Source organism: Glycine soja, chromosome 5 (assembly GCF_004193775.1).
Source record: "Glycine soja cultivar W05 chromosome 5, ASM419377v2, whole genome shotgun sequence".
Taxonomy (NCBI): domain Eukaryota; kingdom Viridiplantae; phylum Streptophyta; class Magnoliopsida; order Fabales; family Fabaceae; genus Glycine; species Glycine soja.
The window spans coordinates 38,717,344-38,731,939 of NC_041006.1; the positions used below are offsets into that span (position 1 = coordinate 38,717,344).

General features: G+C 30.2%; 2 protein-coding genes across 4 annotated transcripts; both read right to left on the reverse strand.

Moving 5' to 3' along the window:
• Positions 1-271: 271 nt before the first annotated feature.
• Positions 272-1,884, reverse strand: LOC114413125 (ethylene-responsive transcription factor ERF060-like). Its single transcript, XM_028377339.1, has one exon. It carries the CDS (start codon positions 1,575-1,577, stop codon positions 645-647), a length of 933 nt encoding a protein of 310 aa, XP_028233140.1. The 5' UTR covers positions 1,578-1,884; the 3' UTR covers positions 272-644.
• Positions 1,885-6,435: 4,551 nt separating this feature from the next.
• Positions 6,436-13,254, reverse strand: LOC114413127. 3 transcript variants are annotated; one of them, XR_003666867.1, is made up of 6 exons: positions 12,351-13,254; positions 12,027-12,080; positions 11,728-11,912; positions 10,353-10,463; positions 9,820-10,244; positions 6,436-6,712 (listed from the first exon to the last, which is right to left on the reverse strand). XR_003666867.1 is itself a non-coding variant. In XM_028377340.1 (5 exons), the coding sequence occupies exons 2-5, from the start codon at positions 12,916-12,918 to the stop codon at positions 10,410-10,412; spliced, it is 861 nt and encodes a 286-aa protein (XP_028233141.1). In that variant the 5' UTR covers positions 12,919-12,998; positions 13,103-13,249; the 3' UTR covers positions 10,067-10,409. The 3 variants fall into 3 exon arrangements, 2 of the variants coding, with proteins under 2 accessions (XP_028233141.1, XP_028233142.1); XM_028377340.1 differs by lacking the exon at positions 6,436-6,712 and having other exon boundaries at positions 10,067-10,463; positions 12,351-12,998; positions 13,103-13,249; XM_028377341.1 differs by lacking the exons at positions 6,436-6,712; positions 12,027-12,080 and having other exon boundaries at positions 10,067-10,463.
• Positions 13,255-14,596: the final 1,342 nt, after the last annotated feature.

Consider the following 14,596-nt stretch of genomic DNA (forward strand, 5'->3'; position numbering starts at 1 on the left):
CTCCTTCTCTAAGCATTAGTCAGCAAGAATCTATATATATATATATATATATATATATATATATATATAAATACTAGCAAACCTCTTGCATGGATGGGAAACAAAGCTTGCACTAACAATTTTGACACCACTCAATTGCCAACAGTCCTTGATAGAAGCAAACACCGTTTGTTTATATTTATAAGTCAGTAAAATTTGGCTCTCCGTAGCGAATTTTCATACTACAATTGCTTAGTATAAAACAAAAAATCGTAACACCATTTAGTTCTTCTCCATAGTCCATACTTTACAAGAACATGTAAATTTTTCATATATTGGAAGGGCACTTCAATTACAGTTGAACAAGAAGTAGCTACCCAAGACACACAAGTAGAAGTCCCCACGGTCATGCAAGTAACAAAAAACACGAGCAGACCACAAAAAGACCACTACGACCCTCTCTGATTTCACTGCCTAAAATTTGCAACCCTCGTGTCTGAGCAAAACATCCGCAAATGTCAAAAAATCCATTGCAGAAGCAGCCAAAGACACTACCGAAACATAAACCTAAGAAATTACAAAACATAATAAGTAGTAGATACATACTAAACCCAAAAGCAGAGCAAAGCCAAACCAACCATTTGACGTAACGAAAATTCAGCGAGTCATATTGCCGCCCAATCAATCTCCACAGAAGGGAACTTCTCCAACCCAAAATTCTCCATTTCATCCCACTGATTATTAGAATCCGAGAAGTCCGAGAAATCCAAGAAAGTAACACCAGATTCAGGCGAAGAAGATTCGCCAGACACAGACGAGGACAACATTGGGTTCTCGTTCTCGACCTTAAAATCCTCGAACTCGGGATAAACATATTCAGCGTTCAATTTTGCCACGTCAGACTCCACCTCTGCCAGCTCAGCAGCGTGTATCACGGGCTTCACGTCTTCGACAGAGCAACACGGCTTTTCCTCTTGTTTCGCCAAGCTTTCGCAAATAGCTTGCAGCTTCGAATCCACGGAAGAAGGTAGAGGTCTGTAATCTCCGAACTCACCGAAAACAAACGCTCCGTGGTGTCGTAGATGAGGGAAATTGAGACGCGCGAACTCGCCTCTGAGCTTAAACGCAGCGTTGTCGTACGCTAATGCTGCTTCCTCTGCGGTGTCGAATGTTCCGAGCCAGAGGCGCGTGCGGTTCTTGGGGAGTCTGATTTCGGCGACCCACTTGCCCCAATGCCGTTGCCGCACCCCGCGGTAGAGCTTCGCGGCTTTCGCGGCCGTGCCGGCGTGTTTCATAGGGACGCGTTTTGGGCCCAGGTGGGCTTGGCCTTGGGCCACGTGCTGCTGCTGAATGTGGATTTGGGCCTGAATCTGGAGAATTTGGTCTTGGGTGAGTTGGTTGAGCCTGATTTGGTTGGAGGAGGGGAGAGAATTAGATGGAATAAGAGGAGAAGGGTGTGATTCGCGTGAAGAAGAAGAGGCAGAGAAATAATCACTTTTCATAAAAGGCATAAGTGCTTTCATCAGTTCTTCACTATACGGATCTAGGAAATCCGGTACGATGTTGTTGTTGCTGTACATGCCTATAGCGGTTCCCATGTTTTACGATATGCGAAGAACAAGTTAAGAAAACCCAAACAAAAAGAAAAAAACTTTTCCAAATTATAAGTAGAGCCTGTCTCAATTCCAAAACCAGAGAACAGGGAGGAGAAAACTAAAGACTTGCAAGTGATTGTTTCTTTTTTTCTTTTACGATAAAACAAAAATAAGAGGCTAAAAACTTAAAAACCTGGATCTCTTGCTGAGAAGGATCAAGCTAAGAAGTGATTGTTTTTTGAGTGGCCTCACTTTGCGAGCTTCGCTCTTGCGTTGCCATGGTGAGCCACACTTGGTTTATATACTCATGTTGAGGTGGAAGTTGCTTGCAATAGTCTCTTTGATGATTCACTTGCGGCGTCAACTTCAATAATGCCTTTTTACCGAGATGGCTATCCTATAGGAAAATGCCACCTAGGTAATATATCTCATTCGTGACTGGCAAATGTCCACCCAAACAGCACCTTACACGTGTCAGTCATGTACTGGCCATACCTGTCTATTAATATATTTATTAAAAAAATAACATTGTTCCTCTACCTCACTTTCCTCAGAGAAAAAGAAAATGAAATAACATCAATATTAATATCATTCTTATCTTATCTATTTTTTAAAACAATTGCTTAAATAAGTATAATTTTTTATTTTGAATTATGATGCACATAATTGCAGGTTAATAAAAAGTCTAATCACTAAATTTTATATATATGAAAAAATATAAAAAGATATCAGTCTCTTAAATAGATAATAACACCTTAAAATTAATTTAAAACTAACTTGTCAATTAATCATCCTTAATTCACACATGCCTATGTGTGTATGTATATATATATAAGTAAACAACATATAACATATATAATTTTCTGTGAAAAAAAAAGTTTAATTAATTTTTTTTGAGTGATTAAAACATTAATTTTAAAAATTATTATTGATCTCTTAAAAATAACACACTCACACACACACACATATATATATATATAAAAGTTACCTAAGTAAATAATATATATTAAATATACATTTTTTTGTCAAAAAATCAAGTTTAATTAGATTTTTTTAGAGATTATAAAATTAACTTTAAGAATTATTATCTTGAAAGATTATCTTTATAATATTTGTTTAACTTGAGTTTGGACGAATTAGTACTATGATTGTTTTTAATATTAGGTGTGCATGTTTTGTATAATATTTTCTGAATTTAAGAATACATTTTTAATTTACTTTGTAGTAATTGTTTTGATTAATTTTTTTTATTGATTTGGTAACTGTATATATGAGTAAAGTATGAATCATGAGTGTGAATAGGTATACATGTACTCGATGAGTGTGGGTACGATGAGGATTAAAATTACTACCAGCATTTGATATAGGATTAAGTATGATTTTTTTGTAAATACGGATAAAAGAACAAGTACTAGAGGATTCTACCCAAAGTTTATCCATTATCATCCTTAACTATAACTTATACTATTACAATTTTTAATTTCAATAAATTTAAACTTTAAAAATATTTTTAAGAATATTTAAATCTAACCAAATGTATTATTGAATATAGTTATGAATAATGTTTTTAATTGTAATATTCTCACTTAGGAATGTGATTCTGAAAATGTAGTATAATACATACATTGAAACAAATGCTCTCTTAAAACAAACACTTGTATATTTGCTCGAGTTAACTTTGTTTAATTTATTTAACTTTATATATGAAAATGAATAGTGTTATATTCGCATACTAATCTTTCTATAAATTTTTCTAATACTTCATGAAGAAAGCACTATTAAAGTTGAAAATAAAAAAATTTAACTTAAAAGTATAGACCACGTTTAACACTTATTATATGAATGAAATAAAGAAAAATAGTAAGAAGATTATTCTATGGAAAAACATGGAGGAGGTTCTTATCATTATGAGAATGATAACACAGTAGAGATGGTGTCACCAATTGCGGCGCCACAATGTTGACGACGAATGGTAAGGTAAGATGAAAGATCCCCCATTCCATACAATTTGCAAAAGTACGTTTCTGGAGAGGGCAAGTGACTTTTGGATCCTATTCCCTTGGTGTTCGCCAAAGCTCATCATGGACTCATCTCCATCACTCAATTTTCTAAACGCAATACTGTTTCACATTTTTTTTCATTTTTTCTTTTTGTTTTTACCACCCATATCTAAATATTTTTTCCCATTAATTTGGATGCAGCCAAATAGGATTACTATTGTCTAACTATTTGTGAAATTCATCATGTAATATAAATATTACACCACACACACATATTAATTCAGGTTATTTTTTGTTGTTTTGAACTTAAATTACTTTTGCTAATATATATACACTCACAAAATAAATAAAAACTAAAAAATCAAGTGAAATAAATAAATTAAAATTTTAAATTTTAGAAAATGATGTATCATAAATTTAATTAAAAATAAGTATTATAGATATAACTATACTTTAATTCTTTAAAAAAACTATACTTTAATTATTGTTGAAAATTCCTATGAATACAATACATATTTATAATTAAATATTACAAAAATATTTAATAAATTAATAGTCCATTATCACGATACTTGCAAAGATGAAAAAAATTATTTCTATTTATTTATGGTTAAAATATTTTTTTCCTAATCATAACATACTTTTATGCACATAATTTAAATGTTTCCGGCGGAAAACACTATCTAAAATATTGTTCTTTGTAAGAGTGTCGAACATAAATGTCCAGTTGAGAAGAACGATGGCTATATAAAAAAATATTTGCAGTCAAAACGTTGACAAAAGCATGGAGGGCACCAAGCATCACCCAATTTTCTTCATGTAAGTACATAATGCCCTTAATTACCTCTTATTTTATAGTAATTCCAAATATTTGGATTTTCTTAAGAATAAGAGAATTGGGTACGATAATTAAATTTAAACTTGAAAACATTCATGTAACTTAACTTGATTTTGGTATATGTGTATATATTTTTTAGTATACAATGAGTTAACTTTAACAAGGCTTAAACTTAAGATTTTGTGCAAACTATTTATATTATGTTTATAAGAAATAAATATATTATAAATACATTCTCCTATTTCATTTAACTTGTTATAAGAGGTAAATATGTACTTTTCATGACACAAGAATTAAAGTTACCTTACAGTTCAATCTTTAACTTTCACTACCTATCCTTTTTATTAATGTCTGAGTTTCTAAAAATATTAAAGACTGAATAAATATATTTTTAATTTATTCAAAATGTAACATTTCCTAATCATAATATTCTATGACGACAATCTTAAAAATATTCCATATTTTCTTATATTATTTAAAAAAAAAAGGGAGCTTTGGACCGGCAATCCACATTTTATTTTTCTTAAAGGGTTAATTTAGATAAAGGAGAGACAGAGAATATTTATTTGAAAGTATAACTTTACTACAGTTACTAAATAGCTAAAAATTGATCACCATTAGTAATTCGCACAATAGATATGAATATTTCAACTTGGGAATAATTATGAATTGAATTTACAAAAAAATCAGAGTGTAGACATTATTATATTCCAATGCTTATGTGGGACCTTGTTTGACGCGCTCACACGTCGATTCCTACGTGGATATCACTTTCAAGGAACGCAAAACAACTCTCGAATCGCACCAACTACTGTGACGTCTGAAAATGCCACTTGCTTCTTCTGTTCTGTTGTCTAGTTATAATTATCCTTCTATCGTAACAAAATTAAAGTAATTCAATTTATGTTTATTTTTTATTATAAAATTAAATTAACAGAAAATTTTAAATTTAACACAAAAATCATTTAAAATTATTTTAACTCAAAATCAGTTATGAATCATAATAAATTATAAAGTATACTTTAATATAAAATTAAATATGTAAAAAACTATTCAAAATTAAATTTAAATCATGAATCAATTTTAAAACGTAAAACTAAATATACACTTAACCATTTCATTATCATGTGCTTCCTCTACCACAATTTTGATAGCTGACTACGACATCTTTTTTTTTGTAAATAAGCCAGAGAAAGAGACTTTGACATGTGTGCCAGATAATATATCAGCCCAATGAATGAGCTTTTTCCTATAGAACATGCCAAATTCCTAACTCTTTATCAACTAATCAAAACTAGAACTACGTATTTAATTAGAAAACAAATGCAAAGTGATTTAGTGCACGCAGGACAAAAAAAGTTTTTAATTATGGGAAAAAAATATATATATGTTGGGTAGCCCCCACCAATTTTTAGTCTTGATAACCATGCTCTAGAAAACACGGGTTTTAAAAAATTATAAATCATTCACATGGAAAAAATAATTTTAACTACGATAACATGCCAGCATGAAAAAAATTATATTACTATTTAATAATATATATTATATTTCTTAGTATATCTAACAATACATAAAATGACAAATTTATCAAATAATATATGACAAAATGGTATTAGAAGACAATTGCAAAATCTATTTATACTAATAATACATTCAGATTAATGTTTCTTTTATCTAAATGCTAAAAAATACCTTAGAATACTAGTAAAGAAATAATAATATAGAAATTTTTATGAAAAAGTATTACTAAAACAGCTTCTCTTGATTTTAACTTCATTTGACTGTGATTTTTAATAATAAAAAAAAAGCTTTTTCTTTATTAATTTTATAAGCTCAAGGTATTGGTAAGTATTTTTTTTTTAGGTGGGAACTTAAAATGAGATAAATACGTATATAGTTTTAATAATACTAACTTATACTAAACAACTTCACAATAATATTATTTATTTAGAATAATAATTTTGGTTCAAGTTTTAATAAAAATCAAGGTAACAATGTTAAAAGTAAATTCTTAAGAAAGATATTCTTGAAAATTTTAACTATCTTGACTAAACCAATTTGAATTTAAACACATCTTTAAGTTTTGACTATGATAATCTAAGTAGCAAGGAGATCAGGTAATGATAATTCATGACCAGCAATGTTGATCAAACTCCCAAAGTCACCAACCACCATTAATTGTCAACATGGTGAATCTAGATTTCAATATTGAAGTCGTGAGTCACCTTTAACTGCCGTTAAGAAAGGTGAATGAAATTCATAATTAATAGGCTGTAGTTGTTGTGGCTGAATTTCGGAATCTAGTAAAAATAAAAAATAACACAATAGTGTCTGATTAATGACATAACAATAAAGTAAGTACTTTAAATATTTCACATGTAAAAAATACTTTCATGTCATGATACAAGAATAAACCTGTCTCTTTATGAAAGAAAGTTTAGCTAAAAACTAGTATTTAAGAATCAATTTTGAATGAGAATCCTTTTTTTAAAAAAATACCAAGATAACATTGCCACTTACAAATTCACACGAAAAAAAAATATTCTTTAGTGTTTTATGAAATGTTCAACTCTAACCGATCTTACCTATATTGAAATTAGAGTATATGCTCTCTTGGTCGACCATCATACCATTTAGATCGATATTTCAGTTTTGGTTTATAATTATTTTCTTCCAGTAGTACGATAAACACTGAATCACTAAAAAGGTGACAATTTTTCCTATTTTTTCTTTTAAAAAAAAACAACTTAAACGATACATGTCAACCTGAATCATATCCGGACCACACTAATTAGTAATGATGTTAATGAATTGTCAAGTTCGTAGTTGTAGATCTTCTAAATTGTCAACAATGGAATAAATCATTGTTATAACCCATCTCTATTAAGTGCTAATGCTGACATTTAAAAAAAAAAAAAATTTTCCAGGTCTATTCCAATTATCTTAAGCTCCATTTTGTTGGGAAATTTATGAAGTTTCAAGGAAGTTGGAATAAAATGACTCATAATGAAATGGAATAAAAAGTCAACAAACGAAATAAAATTGAAGGGGTCACTGTATCATTAGTTGTTTATGTAGTTTGGTGAAGAAGGGAAAATGGAATTCCTTTCTAAACATACTTAACGTTTTAATATAAATCTAACAGATAAAAGAAAACAAAAGTTCTGATCCATTGATAAGTATTTTTATCTCAAAATTAATTTTAGATATGAGAATCAATCATGCACAACAAGTTATAATCAATCATTTTTTCCTTGACACTTCCTCCTTTTACATGCTTCCAAACATGGGAGGACTCGTTCACATGGGCCATGGGCCGGGATTAGGGGATTTTTCTATTTTGGTTTCATGTATAGACCCAATAAATAAATGGGGAGTAGTTGCCTAGGAATTGAAAGAGGTAGTGGTGGAGTGAATCTCTCGCCCACCAAGACAAAGTCATCTCTACCTAAACTAATCCAAAATAAACAAACGTTGGATGTGCATTGTTTTTATATTTCCTTGACATTGTGCTAGCTCAATTATGAGGCATGTAGGGTTTAGATAATATTGTCTAATCATTTGGATAAATTGTTATTTATCAATGCATAACACCCATTAAACAATAGCAATGCAAGTTTTAGATAATTATAAATGAAAATTATAGTATAGGAATATAATTAAATGATAACCACTACAAAAACTAATATATGAATTTCAACGAATCTTACACGATATAATGTTATTGGATAATGATCTTTATTCTGTCTGATTTTGTTATAATATTATTCATTGTTTTTTAATTTGTTTATTTTCTTAGTAATACAGATTTTTAAGACAACTCCAACCAACCAAATTGTGTGGCTAAAATTTATTGCATATAATGTTGCATAGTGGAAAAATAGAATAAACTGCCAATTTCATCCTCAAACTATTACCCTTTCTGCTAAATAGTCCCTAAAATTATAAAAATTATTTAACTAATTCCTTAAGTATTGAAATATATCATCAGTTTAGTTTCTAAGTTGATGATCAGCAAAGTTCAAGGAGTAATTAAGACTTTGCCAATATTTAAGAGACCATTTAGCATAATTTTTAATACTTCTAGGACTATTTAAGTATTTTTTTTTTTCTTAGCTTAAGGATCATTTAAGAGAGAATAATCCTTGAAGGATGTATACTATGGAAAAATGCATCCCAAATTTTAATCATCTCATACCAAATATTTGATACCGGATCCTCCTTCTCTCGGGACCGGGTTTGAATATAGCTTTTCTATAGTTTAATTGAGGTTTGTGGAGCAAAAAAAAGGGGGTCACATTGATATTTGGTTATTGGATCAATTAAAATTAAAATCTGGCCCACTTCAATAGAGACAAGGACTTGCCAAATTGTGGGCATCAAAAAAGAAAGCTATGGCTGTGTTTGTTAAACTAAAATAAAATAAAAAGAGCAAAAATAGATGAGAAATAAAATGATAAGATAAAGTTGTTTGATTAAAAAAAATAGCAAAAATATGAAAAATAAAGATAAAGAGATGAGTGAAAATAAATAAAAAATAATATTAGCAGATTCCATCATTTTTAAACTAATTTCCCCTCTATCAAACCCGTAAAATTATCTCTATCCTTTCAATATTATTTATGTATGCTAAACCGAACAGAGCTTTAAAGTATATCAGAGATTACTACGGTCATGTTTATATAGATATATTTCGATAAGTTGTAAAATATTTGCCAACTGTTTTATATTTTCATGAACTTTGATACAACTATAATTGACTTTCATGAACGAGTCAGCTAAGATGGGTTAAAATATAATTGCATTTTCGGCTTTTGTAGATTTTCTTCAGTATTTTTTATTTATTTAATTAGATTTTTTATATGGATTTAAATATAATTTTGTTCCTCTAAATATTGACTCATTAATTTTAGTCATTTAAAAATAATTTATTTAGTCTCTAAATTTTCAAAGTTTTTCTTTTAAGTCATTTATTTAATTGTTAATCTTTTTAATTAAATGTAAGCTACATTCACCTATTACAGACAATTTAATTAAAACTCAAACGGCCAGTTAACGCAGCTGTTAATTTTTGTAATATAAAATCCACGACTGAAACAGTTACTGCTGTAAACTTTTAACAAAAAAATTAGCAAAGTTAAATAAAAGACTTAAAAGAATTTTTTTTAAGAATTTCACAGATCAAAAGAGATAAAATTATTTTTGGGACAATATTTTAAGAACCAAAATCATATTTAACCTCTTTATTTGAAGGAAACTAATAACCCATCATATTTAACCTCTTTATTTTAAGCCAAACTAGATTAACTCACTATCATCATGGACCAACATAATTGGATCAGACTAACTTTGACATATCTACACTAAAGCAAAAACAAATGCATGACCTTAAAAAAATAAACGTTACCTCAAGAAATTCCCGTGACATTGACAAACAGGTCTTCATCCCATGAAATGTGAAGTCCACAAGGCTGACTATTTTTAATGGCGGGGCGATCCACTAGGCGCTATTTTTAATTCCATGCTTTTGGCAGCTTAAGACTGTCTAAGACAATTAATTTCACATACCAATCTTAAAGCTAAGGAGTTGCACATCATTGAAGAGAGTCCTAAAATCGTTGTTGCCAAACATTCATTGAAACCAATCTTAGGAGTTGAAAAAACCATGGACCAAATATCTTTGAGCAGCATGTAGCATAATCATCTTTCAATCCCCTCAGGGACATCCCAAAAACGCAGAATAGTTATCCTCCAAAGCAAGTTCAATCAAATCATACAAGAGTCGGTGGAAACAGACGATGTGCCAAATGTACACATATACTTGCAGGTATTCTAAAGACACCGAGTTCAAAAAATATACTGGTTAAATTAAAGGTGAGCGAGCATATGCATGTTAATTGGAATTTGGGGCCATAAAACTGATGTGCAAAGCAATCTTACAGGGAAAAAACAGATTGGAACAACTATTGATTTTCACAATGGCTGTTGTCATTCAACTCAAGACCGGTTTTGCATTTCTCTCAAAATTTTTAGTGTTTCAAAGCTTGATTCCTGAAAGCAAAATCAAATCATTTGCATTAGGGGAGAAAATGGAAAAAATAAACTGGGATACAGAGCAGAGAAGTTAACCTTCACAACATAGCATAGCCATAACTAAATAAATACATGCCTAAAATATTAAAAAATGGACTTTACACATGCTTCCTTTTCTAAAATTGGTTGAGCCCAAAAAGAAAATATAGAATGAGAAAAAAAACAATAAATTGGAATTGATTAAAAATGAGAAAGATATAAGACAATGTGCAATACATGTTCTATATATAGAACTTACTAGTAAACTAACAATTAGGAAGTGCAGTGGATTTTAAAAGATTTTTTTTAAATAAAAAAAAAAGTCTTGGGTTATTCAATCAAAATTTTAAATAGTTTAAATAAGTCTTATGGTATTCAATTAAGACTTTTAAGATTTTTTAAGGACGACGACAAAATCCAATGGTATTCAATTAGGATTTTGTATAACTTATAAAAAGTCTTTTGGTATTAAAAAATATACAAATTTAATAGATTTTATTAAATTTTTTAGTATAAGACATCTATCAAACTATGAAGCACGGACACTTCAGCCCCTTGCCGTGTCCGGTGTCCAACACGCGTCCGTGTCAGTATTCGACACGACACCCATACTACATTCTATATTTTGGACATTACAAATGTCCACGTGTCCATGTCCGTGTCGTGTTCGATGTCCGTGTCGGTGCTTCATAGCTATCAAACAATCTCATCCAAACCCTTGAAATTTTGCTAGACTTTTTTCTTTATTTTTCTATTGGTTACCAGACTTTTTTTTCTTTCATCACACATATCTTCTTTTCTCTTTAATATTCTTCAAGATGTGTGTGCCATATATTTCTCCTTTAAATTCTTATGATATATATGCATCAAAATCCAAACTATTATAAAAGTCTTGTAAGGAAATTTGATAAGTTATAATATTCTTATATAATCTTTAAAATCTACCAAGACTTTTTTATGCTAAAATAATCTTTTAAAATCCTAATCCAATACACCCCCTTAACAAATTAACCAATCAAGCTAACTAGCCAACTAAACCTCAAACGCTGGCCCCCAAATGCAACAACAAGTTAACATTTAGATAATCAAAAGATCCAGAGGAGAGTATGCACTCTACATTAAAGAAAATGAATTGTGCAAAAAACACAGAATTCAATTTAAAAACATGGCAATGGAAGTTAACATTTCCCGTAGGATTGAAATACTAAGCCCATGTATGTAAGTGGTAGCATTGAAAACTCACAAGTTGGCTACTTTCTTGAGTATACATATTCTGAATTTCAAGAAAGAGAGACTTCCACTGATGCACAAGGGAAAATTCTAACTTCAACGACTCCTCACTTCGGTGCTGGTCATGCATGATTGTATCCTCTAATCCAGAAAACTTCTGAATAATCATTTTTGCCTCTTTCTGACTCTTCTTTATAGCTGGCAAAAAGGAAGAGTGCTTAGAAAAAAATGAATCTAAGTGACAGCAGAAAAATATTAGGATACTTGTATATAGCACAACAAAAAAAGGCTAAAATGATTTGTAGAACTTACCACTTAATCTACCTTTGGCATCCTGGTAATGGAGATCCGACCAGATATAAGCAGCTAGTGATCAACGTAAGCAACATACATTCATTACATACTAAGACGAAACACAAATTTCACATAACAAAAGGACAAAGCTTAATATACTTCCTTAAGTGTTTTGGTGTTGTTCTCCAAAAGTAATCTATGATGACCTTTAATGCAAATCTTTATTACGCAGATTATCAAGGTAAAGGTCAAATTTTGATTAGAGAACAGTACCAAAAATACCTAAAGAACTGCATCTATAAGGAAAATGCAATGATTAAATTACATGGAAATAGTAATCACCTTTGGAGCAAAAGGAACAAGTGCAAGATTTCACGTCCGCAGCTTCAGTAACAGAACTTGAGCACGGTTTCAATCCCAGAAAATTAGAATCATTAGAGGCAGAGATTGTTGGCATTTGCTCAGTCCCACGCTTGGGAGATCCCAAATTCTCAACATCACAAATAACTTTGCCCCCACTTTCAACCGCACTATCAGTGGCGACAATTCCTTCCCCTTTCTCCCCAAATTTAAAATTCTCCAAATCCAACGTATTATGCTCCTCCATTCCCTCCTTGAGGAAGATGGGATCTTGAAACGAGTGCGAATCAGAAAACGGCAACAAAATGGGGTGTTTTTCTTTTGGTTGCAACAGGACCACGTTGTTAAGGTGAGCCTGTGCTCCGAATTGCATTTGGTTTTTCTCTTTTGCTAAATTTTCTACCCCTAAGCGAATTAGCTTTGTGAACTGCAAGTCCCCGCCATCGCCAGAAACTAAAGAAAACGGCCTTTTCGCCGGACGATTCGTGACGTCCGCCAGATGGGAACGGGTTTTGAAAATCCTGTCGCCGAAACTATCATTGCTTCCCATAAAATTTTGATTTTGTTGAAAATCTTTAACCGAATCGGTGAATTTGAAACGAATAGGCGAGCTTTGTAAAATATGAAACCCTAACGTTCACCGAATTCAAATTTTGTAACTAGACGAAATTAAGGAATGGAAAAAACCAGAGACTACATAGAAAAAGAGAAGAATTGGGTTAAGATGAATTGACCTTGTGAGATGGAAGAAGCCACGGAAGCGAATTTCGAATTAGTTGGGGTTGGGGTTGGGGTTGGGGTTGGGGTTGGGGTTAGGGTTACGGTTAGGGTTAGGGTTAGGGTTATGGAGAGGAAAGGTTAGGAAGTAGGGACACTCAGTGGTTCTGAAATGAGCGCGAGACGAAAGTGAGTGACACAAATAACGAAAGGATTAAGGGGCGGGTAAAAGCGGGTTTTCAACTTTGAATTGTCGTTTTTCGAAAAATACGGCGGGCAACTAAATTCAGGGCCGGATCATCGCCCCGATGGGCCGGGCCTACTATCGATCCCAGAGAGGGATTTTCTTCCTGCACCACATAACTTCTTCTACACTAATGCTTTTATTAAAATTCCAAAACTAACCCTGTTAACTTCTTCTTCCTTTTTCTTCTTCATACACCATAAATTTTTGTGAGTTGTGGCCGAGCTCCTCCTTCATTTTTGTGTCTATTTTGGTCGATGTGCATTATTACAGTGGTTCATTGACAATTTGTAGTTGGTGTTGCGGTGTAACAACGGAGGTACATTTTTTTTTCAACTTCGATCTATATTAATAAACATACGGATTGACGTATAACCTAAAAATATTATAAAAAATTAAATTTTTTTATTTTTTTTATAAATTTAGTTATATTTTTATAATATGTTTAATTACTCATTTGTTTTTTATAGTTTCATAATTTGTAACTTTTAGTCCTAGTTTGAAAGTGGAATTTATAGTTCTTATAATTTATATTTTAATTCTCTTTTAGTTATTAGAGTTTAAAATTGATTTTTTTAGTTCCTATAATTTACATTTTAATTATTTTTTAGTTCTTATATTTTGAAAGGTGTATTTTTAATCCTATGGTTTATATTTTGATTCCTTTTTATTCTTATTAATCAAAATATAATTAATTTTTGCTATTGATATATATATATATATATATATATATATATATATTATAGCAAGGACTAAAAGGTAATAAAAGAAAAGTTGATTTTTTGTAATAAGGACCAGATGAGTAATTAAACATTTATAATAGTTGTGTAGATATTATTATGTTAACTACTTTATGCAAGTAAAAAAATAATAAAATTATGTCATATATTAGTTTATGCAAATCTAAATTTTAATATATATGTTTATCAATTTAAATGTATTATATTATTAATATATAGTAAAAAATAATAATAAAATTGTGTGATAGTATATTTATTGATATATAGACATATTTAAGTATTTTAGAAGACATAAAAAAATTTATACATTAATTTTTAAATAAATAATATTCGTAAATAAATTATTAAAAACAACTTAAATAAAATATAATTAATTAAAGAAATAAAATTTTAAAATAAACAGCAATATTTGTTTATTAAATAAATAACAATAAAATTACAAATTAATTATTAAATTAAAAAATTATTTCATTTAATAATTTATTAAATATTAAAATAAATAAATAAATAAAAACAAAAATACATAT

Coding starts and splice junctions, on each gene's coding strand:
- LOC114413125 (XM_028377339.1), bottom strand. CDS start 1,577: ATGGGAACCGCTATAGGCATGTACAGCAACAACAACATCGTACCGGAT.
- LOC114413127 (XM_028377340.1), bottom strand. CDS start 12,918: ATGGGAAGCAATGATAGTTTCGGCGACAGGATTTTCAAAACCCGTTCC. Junction 11,913..12,026: donor TGCCAAAGGTAGATTAAGTG/GTAAGTTCTACA, acceptor CCTTTTTGCCAG/CTATAAAGAAGAGTCAGAAA. Junction 10,464..11,727: donor CTCAAGAAAGTAGCCAACTT/GTGAGTTTTCAA, acceptor TTTTGCTTTCAG/GAATCAAGCTTTGAAACACT.